The following is a 12,655-nucleotide window of genomic DNA, read 5'->3' as shown; positions in this document are numbered from 1 at the left end:
GAGAATAATAGAAAATAATTTTTACAACCAAAAACTATACACCTAAAACTTATCATCTTACAAAATTTAACTACAACAACATTACTTCCATAAGTATTATCATCCAAAATAACACATCTTCAGTATTTATATATATAGCCTTAAAAATAACAGAATAATGACTTTATTTTTATTTTGAATATGAAGGAAAGTAGGTGTATAATAGATATATAGATAAATGAGACATTTATTAAATAAACATTCACCAAACACCTTTAACCTTATTACAAATAGAAAATATCTGAAGTTACTACAACAATATATAATCACTTAGAGCAAAAACAATTGGAAAGAAGATTAAAATGAAAATGCTATTGGTTTAAGGTGTAGTGGTTCTTTCTTTGATACAACAAGTCCAAATACCTCACTCATATCTATATCTTGTTTACCTGAATTTGTTTCCCAATCATACCAATAAAGAAGGCTAGCAAGTATATATTCAACCATAGCTATTCCAAAATTCATTCCAGGACATCCTCTTCTCCCAAAACCAAAAGGAATGTATTGAAAATCTTGACCTCTAAAATCAACTTGGCTGTGTTCAAATCTCTCAGGCATAAACTCTTCAGGGTTTTCCCAATTTTTAGGGTCTCTTTGTATTGCCCAATTGTTTACATACACCATTGTTTTTTTAGGAATATAATGCCCTTTTAGATTCACACTCGATATTGTTTCTCGAGGAGACATAAGAGGAGTAGCTGGACGTAACCTTAGAGTTTCTTTCACTACACATTTTAAATAAGGCATTTCATTGATGTCGATTTCTTCAACTTTTGATTTATGGCCTACAACTCTTCTTACTTCTTCTTGTGCTTTCTTCATTATGGATGGATGTCTCATGAGCTCTGAAATTGCCCATTCTAATGTTGCAGAGGTTGTGTCTGTTCCACCAAAAAACATGTCCTAAAAATTGTATGTAGTTAATTTTTTTTCTTTTATGAAATACATGTGAATACATGATTGAAATAATTGAAAAGAAATGAAACAAAATAAAAATAAAAATTTTGTATCTTACAAAAAATTCAATATTTTCTGTAAAACACAATTAATTAATGAGAAATGCTATTTTGACGCACATTCTTACACTTAAACGGTATGTTACTATTCACAATTACATGATTTTTTAATTTTAACCTCTCCCTCTCAAATAACTTTAGTTAATGAAGTGTAAGAATTTGGTTAATACAATTCATGATTTAATTAATAAGTGCGCTAGCATAAAAATAATAATCTTAAGTGGTAAGTGGTTAATTAACTATAAAATAAATATAATCCATAGTTTGGTTATTGATTTCTCTGACATAAAAAAATAAATTAATCAACTTTAGTTAAATATGTGTAAGTTAATGAGTTCTCGGATTAAAAAATAGTTTTATATAGTAAAATAAAGTTGATTAATAAAATGAATTTTTTATTAATTTTATGTGTGAAAATGCTTAATATTATATATTTTTTTGGTTAATGAAATAGTTAAAATAGTGAGTGAATTATAAGTAAAATAAATGGTATTCATGGTATTTAATTAATGGAATTGATTAATGATATACATTTGGCCACAGTTTAATATAATATATTTTTAGTTTTACTCCTCTGTGGGTTATAAAAGTGGAAAAAAAATTAATATTGTCCCATGCTATTTGAGCAATTTCAACTTTTGCCTCATGACATTGGGGTGTGTTATGCTTTTGCCCCTACAACACCAACTAATTTCTGGGAATGGCTTGGGTAACTTTACTGCTATCATGACTTTGTAACTTTAGTTGACATAATGAATGATGAATAATTAATATATTATTATATTAATGTGAAAGGATAATTTTTTTTGTCTAAAGTTACCAAAATCATAATATTTCAAAGTCACTGAAACTTGGTCTCTAATTTCTATAGTGAGAGTGCAGAACTAAAAAAACTTATATAAGGATAAAATCTAAAAGCAAATTTAAAGAGGAGATCAAAATTCGTCCAAATGACATAGGACAAAACTAACTTTAACCCTTAAATTGATTAACAAGAATATGTTACTACTATGATTAGTTATAGGAGAATAGACTTGTTTAATCTTAATTATGTATTTGTATATGCGTCTAAGTTTGTGTTTTTAAGTGAGGTGAAAGAGTATATATAAAACAAAAATATCATAAAAGAGAGAATAATACCATTAGAATTCCTTTGATATCATTATTGGAGAGTTCAAAGCCAAGCATGCCATCCTCTTGTAATTGAAGAAGAATATCCACAAACCCTTTCTTCTTGAATTGATCATTCTCTATCTTCTTTAAAGCCAAACGCTCTTCAATCACTTTATCAAACAAATCATCAAGTGCTCGAAAAGTGTCCTTAAACTCCCCAATTTTTCCACTAAAAACATCAATCCAACCCAAAGAAGGGAAATAATCTCCAACAACAAAAGTTGTAAGATGAATCATAACTTTTCTTGCTAACTCTTTCACGTTTCCTTCTCCTTCACACTTCCTTCCAAGTGCACTTTTACAAATAATATTGTTTGTTGTTGAAACCAACATCTCACTAAGATTCACAGATGCACTATTTGAGCTAGCTTCACGTAACTTATTCACCATTTCTTCAACTTCTTCTTCTCTTATAACCTGAAATGATTTTACACTTTTCACACTCAAAAGTTCTAGAACACATATTTTTCTTTTCTGTCTCCATTTTTCTCCATAACTTCCAAAATCTATATCATGATTTTTCATGATTTCCATGGCAACATCTGCTGATGAAACCACTAAGGCTGGAGTTTGTTTTTGTCCTAATTCCAACAACATCATGTTTCCATATTTGAGTGATAGGTCTCGAAGTGAATGGTGTGGAAGTGTGCCTAGCTGGTGAAGATTACCAATGATAGGTAGTTTTGGTGGAGATGGAAGCTCATTAAGATTAGTTTTGGGTTTGGATTTTCTAAGTGCAAACTTAAAAATCAACACAATTATAAGGAAAAAAAGAGGTAGACTAAAGGGAGAAGAAAAAGCTTCTGTAATCTGTTTCTGTGATAACATTTTGAAAGCCATTGCTTTTCCTAGCCTATCTTGAACTTAGCTAGAGCCAGACATAACATTTATTTAGCTTCATGTTATTTTGTAGTAAAACAAAACCATGTAATGTCTGAAAAGTGTTATCACTAGTGATTGAATGGATGGCATTTAATTTTCTACCACTCATATATAATGACATGTTTTTTTATTTATTAAGTAAGTCATTTAGCTGTTTAGTTATTGTTTCCTATAAGGATAAATCAGTAATCAGATTATGTTCACACACTCCACATCAACCTATTTCTCCCTAACATAATAGAGAATATAGAATGATGGTTATTAATTTAATTAAAAATAATAAAATTATTTTATATTTTATCATGTTATGCATCTTTATGAGAACAATAAGATTCACAGGAATAATCACGAGAGATAAAATTCCTCCATCAAGAATAAAGATGAAAAAAATAAATTCAAATATGTAGACAAAGATGCATTTCTTGACTTTATCATGTGCGTGCGCGCGTGCCTATGCACGTGTGTGAGTGAACACATGTGTATGTACGCCCACGCATGTGTATGTGTGCGTCTGTAGTGATATATTTGTAAATACCCATAAGGGGCGACATGATGATACCGTCCATATCTCAGAGGCATCGCCCGGGACACGTACTACTTTCTCATAGTAGGAAAACGTGGGAGCTTGCGTTTCCTGGTCATAGGTGGTGCAAAGAAGTAGTCAGGAGAATGACCCACGCCTCCCTAAGAAATAAGGATTTAACCGTCTTCTCTCATTACTAGGATGGGTGGTTGCTATTTCCGAGAAACCCTAAATTCAGACCTGTAAGCCTCTATAAATACATCAACCTTAGGGTTGAGGGATGACAATCTGATATTCATAAAAAATACCCCTAAAATAGAGTCTCTCACCTTGTGAGCTTGCTCTAACTCCACAAAAAATACTAAAAACTCCATAAATTCTTACCAGTTAAGGGTTTTCACTATTACCAGCACTTTCACTACTTTCTCTTGAAAATGTCCAAGAAAGATCCAAACGTCACGGTTAACACCATTGCCCGAAGTTTTATCGGTGGGGGAAAAACTAACTCCTTTTGGAGAAAATACGCCTGACAGGTGTTAGCTGCAAACATAATAATATTCTACGACATATCCAAAACCACGTAAATAGGGCTAGGGTCCATAATAGTTTTCTCTAGTAGAAACGCCATTGGTGTCTACCCAAACGACAACTACCCCATGGTCATCACTGTGCAATACAATATTTGAGATATAAAATGATGCTTGATAAATCCTAGAAGCTCACCAGAAATCCTATTTTAGAGAACCTTCCAGAAGCTCTAATGCGATCCTGACAACATTAAGGAATTCCATGGCTCACTAGTGGACTTGTCAAGCAAACAAGTACTGGTAAGGGGCCATATAAATCTGGAAATGGACTGCATCTCAGAAGCATACTTTGAGGTGATCGAAGTCAATTACCTCGTGGTAAACGCCTTATCGCCTTATAACGTCATCCTTGGAAGACCAATTATTAATTCGTTAGGGGCGATTATATCCATCCAATCTAATCCTGAAATACATGTTACCTAGCAAGCGAGTCATAATGGTCTGAGGAGACCAAGAGAGCTCCCAAAAATGTTATATGAGCATCCTGATGATGAGGATGAAGGGTGTCTCCCATAAGGCTTCCCCTCTTCCTGATGCACATGCCATATATACCACGAGTTGTATTCCTAGACTAGGCGTGGAAAACAAGAGACTCATACCCATAATAGAGCTAAAGGAAGTTCAAATAGGATCTTTCGGTCACCAGTAACAAAGATAGGCACTGTAGCGCTAAAAAAAAGCTCGAGGTGTCTACACACTCGAAAAAGAACAGAGTCGCCACCGATCTTTATTTGTTCCAAAAAGGAAAGGGAAAATATCGAATAAAACCCATGAATAAAAACAAACGGATAAGATGGTCATTGCAACCAAATTAGGGTTCGGGAGTCGGTTAAGCAAGGGGAAGGTATTAGCACCCCTCACCTCCATCGTACTCGATGGGACCCATTTAGCTAGTTTTATGAATGAGTGTTTGCGTAATGTTTGTGTTCTTTAGTTTATTAATCAATAAAAGAAAAGGGGGTTTTATTTTTTTATTATTGTGCTCGCCAAGACATTTGTATCTTGTGCCTACGTATTCCCTCGTGCAATGGGAAAGTCAGAGCAACCGTAGTTCGAATAAAAAAAACTACGATTTTGTTGGTTAATTTTATGAAGGATGTTTAGTGTTTGGTTCAAAGGATCAAAGGTATTCAAGAGGTGTGCACCCCTTGTCACTTAATCACTTTGATTTAATTAAGAAAGAATTTTTTAAGTTTGATTCAAAGGATCAAAGGTATTCAAGAGGTGTGCACTTCTTGTCACTCGATCGCTTCGATTTAATTAAGAAAGAAGATTATTCAAAGGATCAAAGGTATTCAAGAGGTGTGCACCCCTTGTCACTTAATCACTTTGATTTAATTAAGAAAGAAGATTATTCAAAGTATCAAAGGTATTCAAGAGGTGTGCACCCCTTGTCACTCGATCACTTCGATTTGATTAAGAACGATTTAATACTTGATTCAAAGGATCAAAGGTATTCAAGAGGTGTGCACCCCTTGTCACTTAATCACTTTGATTTAATTAAGAAAGGTTTTTTTTAGAAAAAGTTTTGTTAATGTGTTTCAGTTCCAAAAGATCAAGGTATTCAAGAGGTGTTCACCCCTTGTCACTTAACCTCTTGGTTTGATTAAAGTGTTCTAGTTCAAAGGATCAAGGTATTCAAGAGGTGTGCACTTCTTGTCACATGATCACTTTGATTTTATTAATGTGTTTTAGCTTCAAAAGATCAGGGTATTCAAGAGGTGTTCACCCCTTGTCACAAGATCTTTCGATTTAATTAAAGAAAGGTTTAAAAAAAAAAAGTGTTAATCCAAAAGAATTGAGGTATTCAAGAGGTGTACACTTCTTGTCACTCGATCTTTCGATATGATTTAAAGAAAGTTTTAAAAGAAGAAACTCGACGTTGGATCGAGAAATTTATTCGAATGAAAATATTTCTTGGGTGTGAATTTTCTTAATTAATTAAAATACACTTAACTAATTAATGAAGTTATTAAAAAAAATTAATTAACAAACTTAATTTGACTAAAATAAATTTAACCAATTTAGTTAAGGTAATTAAATATTTAAGTTTAGTTAAACAAATAAGTTAATAAAATGTTAAGCAAATAAGCTAACAAAATAAAAGAAATAGAAAAGTGGAAATTGGGCTACGGGTGTATGAAACTCGGATAGGGGGTTATGGCCCAAGATGACTAACAAAAAAATAAAAAATAAAAAAAATAACAGTGGACCTGGGCCGGATCGGTGAGATGGGTCGGGTTCTTAACCCAGACCGGCCTTTGTGACAAAAGGGAAAGGAAGTTGGGTTGGAGAAGAACCCTAATTTCAAATCGTTCCTCTTCTCTCCCCTACTATCTCTCTGTGCTTCCATAAAAAAAAAAATCAAACTTCTGGAACTCCCTTCCTCATTCGCTCACGTCTCCCTCTCCCACGAATCGCTCTCTCTCACAACTCTCTGTCGTGAAAACTGATAGTGACAAAGAGTGGCCTCACTCGGTTTCTCTCAGTCAATCTCTCAATTCGTCTACACCCTCTCTCGCGATTCAACTCTCGGTTTCTACTCTCACCGCAAAACAACAAACAAAAAACAAACTCTCAGACTCGCGTGATTCTCGATCCTCACTCATCTCTCTATGAGTCTCTCTCGCGATCTCGTTCTCTCGAATCTCTTATTTCTGTTTCGGTTTCAACAGTGAACACATAACAACAATATTCAAGCAAGCATAAACTAAACCCCAAATCTATTATGATTCACAGTTACAAGATTTCAATTTAAACAGACAAATGAAAAGTGGGATGATACCAGTAAAGACGAAACCGAAAGCTCAAAGGTAACACTTCAGGTAACCCTCTTCAACTTTTCTCTCTAATCTCCGATCTGCTTCCGTTGCTTCGTCTTCCTTCTGAAATTCGTGCGTTTGGTACTGAATCGGCGTGTTGAATGAGGTTCGGTGAGTTGAGTGAAGGTTTTTTTGAGTTTGTATTGGTGAGGTTGCAAGTGTGTTGTCGTTTCTGTGAGTTATGAAGTTCTGAACGGACGAGATTTGAAGGCTGAGGGTTGAGGTTGCTTTGAGGGAAATTCAGTGAGGTTATGTTAAGGGAGTGAGGCTCAGTTTTGAGCGGGGGAAGGTTTATGAGATTGTTGGCTTTCTGAGCTGAGTATTGCAATAGGTGGAGGTTGAAGTTTAAGGTTGAGAGGTTATTTGAGCAGAGTTTCTGTTACTACCTTTTCGCTCCCCCCTTTCCTGCTGTGTATGCAGCCTCCCTATATAGAGTTTGATATCAGAATTTGGGAGGGAAAGAATTGGTGAATTTTGAACAATTTTGGTAATCTGTTTGTTGCTTTTTGGATGCAGGGCTTGTATAGCTATTTTGGTGCAATGCTTTGGAATCCTATGTGCAGGTTTTGGACCATTGCTGCAGGTTAGGCAGCAGCATTTTTGGACTGTTTTGCTTGGCATGGTGCATAAGCGTGGGATAGAGAAAGATGAAGGAAGACCTTTTTTGTTTGACTATTTTTTGTGTGAAATGGGCCTATGTAAACATGTGTAATTTGGGCCTTGACTAAGAAACACATAATACTTAAACACAAACTAATTAATTTTACTTTCTAACAAAATTCAACTCACAAAAATTAAATTGAAATAAAAAAAATCTAAAAATCAGAAAACATGTTAATCAAAATAATAATAATAGATAGAAACAACCAAAATTAAAATGATGATATTAGACATATGTATTTGATTTTTTTTTTAATGAAATATGAAATGTAAGTGAACTATACTAATTATATATTTTTATGAGATTTTTGTATAAATGAGAAATGAAAATTAAGAAATTTGCAAAGAAACAGAATGCAAGCTATTTAGTTGCGACGATGTGATGATTGAATGATGAATGCGTGCGACACATCCAAACGAATGAAATACATGGGGCAAAAATTGGGGTATGACAGATGCCCCTATTTAAGTGTCTTCAATCTAGAGGCGTAAAGATTGAAATCTTCGTCTCGATGTGATTGAAGGGACTTAAATACAAAAATACACAATTTTTGGCCCTAAGAACTGCATATATGCATATGATATGATATGTATGAATGCATATGAGGAAAATTAATGGTACAAGGTGTCACAAGAGACAAACTACCACTAAAGAAACAAAGTAAAAGACAAATGAATTCCACAAGGGAATATCGACAAAGCGACCCAACTAGGGAAGGGATTACAAAAAATGGATATCCAAGTCCGCTAGGAAATGGAATCCAACTCCAGTAGAGAAGAGATTACAGATCTACAGGGGAAAATACCCCCATTTGTAGAGAAACAAAGGATGCACCGACTTTTACTGAAGGTGGAGAAACAAAAGATACACCAACGTTTACCGAATGTGAACAACCAACTTTTACTGATGGTAGAAAAATGAAAGATACACCGACGTTTACTGAAGGTACAGGAATCTTCATCTGGACATCGACTTTTTACTTGACGATGCAGGGATCTGGTCATCTGGATACCAACTTTTACTGAAGGTACAGGAATCTTCATCTGGACATCGACTTTTTACTTGACGATGCAGGGATCTTGTCATCTGGATACCAACTTTTACTGAAGGCACAGGAATCTTCATCTGGACATCGACTTTTTACTTGACGATGCAGGGATCTGGTCATCTGGATACCAACTTTTACTGAAGGTACAGGAATCTTCATCTGGACATCGACTTTTTACTTGACGATGCAGGGATCTGGTCATCTGGATACCAACTTTTACTGAAGGTACAGGAATCTTCATCTGGACATCGACTTTTCACTTGACGATGCAGGGATCTTGTCATCTGGATACCAACTTTTACTGAAGGTACAGGAATCTTCATCTGGACATCGACTTTTTACTTGAAGATGCAGGAATCTGGTCATCTGGATACCAACTTTTACTGAAGGTACAGGAATCTTCATCTGGACATCGACTTTTTACTTGAAGATGCAGGAATCTTGTCATCTGGATACCAACTTTTACTGAAGGTACAGGAATCTTCATCTGGACATCGACTTTTACCTGAAGATGCAGGAATCTGGTCATCTGAATACCAACTTTTACTGAAGGCACAGGAAGGAAATTGCCCCTGAATGTTGAGCCCTTTAAGTAATCGGCTTCACTATTTCAGTAATGTAACATGCCCCAATGTGAGCCTTTGAGAGACTTTGTCTCGAGGTAACTGCCCCAGATCAACTGGATCTTGAAATAACTTGCCCCAAGTTAACTATGCTTGGGAAGAATGTGCCCTTGATTGAATCACTTGCAGATACCTAATTTCACACATCTGCAATTCCTTTAATGCTAAGTGCTGACTTGCAGTTAATTCAAAATGGTAATTTTAATGCAACGTATATGCAAAATTTTGAAAAGAAATCATTTATTGGAATGGTAAAGGTATAACAAAAGGTGAATCCTTATGAGGAAATTTTTTGAAATTCAATTTGTGAAAGATAATGTGACAGCATGATGTCAACACAGATGATTAGCAAATAAATTAGGAGTCAAGTTAACACAACCTTGCAGTAGTATGCTTTCAAAATAAACCTTGCTTCAATTAGGTCTTTTTAGGGTTGTAATGTGGTCTGGTTCACGGTTATGAAACAAAGGATATAGGCTCAAATTTTAATTTTAACCCACCCATTCTTCGTGATGTTCTCCAGTCCTATGTTCAGTTACTTGACACATGTATTCAATTTCCAAGAGGATTTGAAAATGGTGGTTTGAGAACCAATTACCTTTGAGGCGACAATCAACTATTCTTCTTTGGAAGTCACACAAGCTTATTCTTACTTTTCTTTTGACAATGATCTTTTATGATATTTCAATCTAGCAGAATGCCCTAATTTTTGCCTAAGTCTCCTTTTTAGGTTTTGACTTAGCGGGCCTTTCTATTTTTTCTTCTTTTTTTTTTATTTTTTTATTTTTTGAACAACTTGTGTGACGTTTGTCCATTTGATTAGAGAATTTATAGATTGTCTGCAACTTTGATGGTTCAAGAGAGCACAACCTTCAAAAGCTTTGGATTTTCACGACTTCTTCGACATTGTGTGCGAAGAGAGGACGCAGTTGAACCTCTTTCGGGATGGTTACTTCAAAAATGCATGATTCTTTTGGAAATGAATTAGTCATTGTAACTAAATAACTACCCTGCCCCAGGTTCAAGATTAAGGTTTTTAATTTCTTGTAGAAATAAACTCCAACTCCTAGGCTCAAAGGGGTTAACGAGGGATTATCTTCCTTATATCTCCAGTGTTTGGGGATTTGAAACAATGCCTGTACATCGTCAGCAAAGTTTTATTTAAAAGCATACTATTTCAATTCGGGTATTTTGTTTTCATCATTCTCCCTCCAATACTTGCTTAAACAATACGATAAAGAAAAAGGAAATGGGAGAAACTAATACATTTTTTTTTGTTTTTTTTTTTTTTTTGTAAAGAACAAAGAAAAAAACGGAGTGAAACAAATGGATTTACTCAAAACTTGCATTCATTTCATTAATATTACCATTAAGATTAACAATGTTTTTAAAAGCAAATAAACACTTAGCAATCAAGGAAAAAACTACAAATGCGAATGATAAAAGTGACTCAATGATCTTCTTTGATTGGCTTTGAGGAGACGATTCAGGAAGTCATCACACTGATCATGGCATAGGATCAATATCCTTGAATGAGAGTATCTCATTGTCAACCAGATCTTGAACTATTTCCTTCAGGACATTGCAATCTTCAATGGAGTGACCTGATATCCCACTATGAAAATCACACTTGACGTTTGGATCGTATTCCTTGGGAAATGGAAACTTTGCAGGTCGGGTTGGTCTTGGAGCCACCAATGAGTTCTGAATCAACACAGGATACAACTCTGTATAAGTCATAGGAATAATATCAAAGCGGAGAGGCCTCTTTTGTTGTTTCCTCAATGTTTTATTCAGCTTCTTGCCTTGCCACTGATATCCTTGGCTTTGTCGAGGGATAGACAGAGATCGTTGATTAGGAATTTTTGAGAAGGAGGGTTGAGGAAGATCCATAGGAGACGGGCCATAGGCTTCCACTTGAGCAACCACTGGATGATACAACCTTTGGGCTATAGGAGCATGCACTTTTGGTGCAATGATCGGTGGAGAGATTTTTCCACCTTTCAGTAAGACTTCCAGAATTCCCATGATATGATTCATCTGCTCCCTCAACTGGCTAACTTCCACTCTCAACAACTTTTGGTCTTGTTGAAATTCTTCCATAGTCTTCGGATACATGCTTCTATTCTCGTACTCGTGTGGAGGAACCAGTTTGACAGTTGACAGATAATTTTGAAAGAGACAGTTGGAATGAGGTACAAGGACAACATGGATGTATGCATGATGCAAATGGTATGTCATGCAATGTTGAATGCAAAGCAAGGTAACAAAACTGCCTATCGGAAGGCTCCTTAAGTTAGGATAGTTCTAAGTTCTTTACCCAAAAATCCCCTCACAAGGTTAGCTCTAGAGTTTTTGGATATAACGGTTCCTAGAGGCATCCAAGCATAATCAGAATATCACCATGCGACAGGCGAGCCATCTTATGACAAATTCATGAATATGCATCCTCCAGGCGAGGTTATTGTACCAATCATACAAGGAGTGCACCTTGGGGATTAATACATAACCTCTATAGATGAAACGGGTTCTAAAGGTCCTTGGAGTTAACGGCCAAATCAGATTTTCGCCATGCGACGGGCGAACCGTCTTATGACAAATCTCATGAATGGGCCTCCTCCAAGTGGGGTTTTCGTATTAGCCATTCAAGGTGTTCACCCTGGGGACTAGCACTACACAACCACCTCCTAACTTATGTTTTTTCTCTTGTTTTTCAAAAGCTCGGGTTGAGAGCTTCACTCAAGCATCATTCCCATTCCCACAGATGAATATACATAGCAATATAAATACAAGCAATAAAGCAAGAGTAAAGAAACATAAATAATACAAGAGTAAACATAAATAACACAAGAGCACAAGAACAAGCATAAAGAGCATAAGAATAAACATAAAGAACACAAGAGTAAACAAACAAAGGCAAACACTTAAACATAAAACAAACTAAACTAGGGTTGACTCTCTTAAGATTTCTAATTTCCCCAGCAGAGTCGCCAATTCCTGTAGCGCTAAAAAAAAGCTCGAGGTGTCTACACACTCGAAAAAGAACAGAGTCGCCACCGATCTTTATTTGTTCCAAAAAGGAAAGGGAAAATATCGAATAAAACCCATGAATAAAAACAAACGGATAAGATGGTCATTGCAACCAAATTAGGGTTCGGGAGTCGGTTAAGCAAGGGGAAGGTATTAGCACCCCTCACCTCCATCGTACTCGATGGGACCCATTTAGCTAGTTTTATGAATGAGTGTTTGCGTAATGTTTGTGTTCTTTAGTTTATTAATCA

The 12,655-nt window shown here is 35.4% G+C and overlaps 1 protein-coding gene across 1 annotated transcript; it reads right to left on the bottom strand.

Moving 5' to 3' along the window:
- Positions 1–240: 240 nt before the first annotated feature.
- LOC131636602 (phenylacetaldehyde oxime monooxygenase CYP71AN24-like) lies at positions 241–6,529 on the bottom strand. The gene is made up of 2 exons (XM_058907216.1): positions 2,196–6,529; positions 241–942 (listed from the first exon to the last, which is right to left on the bottom strand). The coding sequence occupies exons 1-2, from the start codon at positions 3,066–3,068 to the stop codon at positions 337–339; spliced, it is 1,479 nt and encodes a 492-aa protein (XP_058763199.1). The 5' UTR covers positions 3,069–6,529; the 3' UTR covers positions 241–336.
- Between the last annotated feature and the right edge of the window lie 6,126 nt (positions 6,530–12,655).

The sequence above is a fragment of the Vicia villosa genome, linkage group LG1, assembly GCF_029867415.1.
Source record: "Vicia villosa cultivar HV-30 ecotype Madison, WI linkage group LG1, Vvil1.0, whole genome shotgun sequence".
Taxonomy (NCBI): Eukaryota; Viridiplantae; Streptophyta; class Magnoliopsida; order Fabales; family Fabaceae; genus Vicia; species Vicia villosa.
The sequence above is the reverse complement of the archived record's forward strand: the minus strand, read 5'-3'. Positions and strand labels throughout refer to the sequence as shown.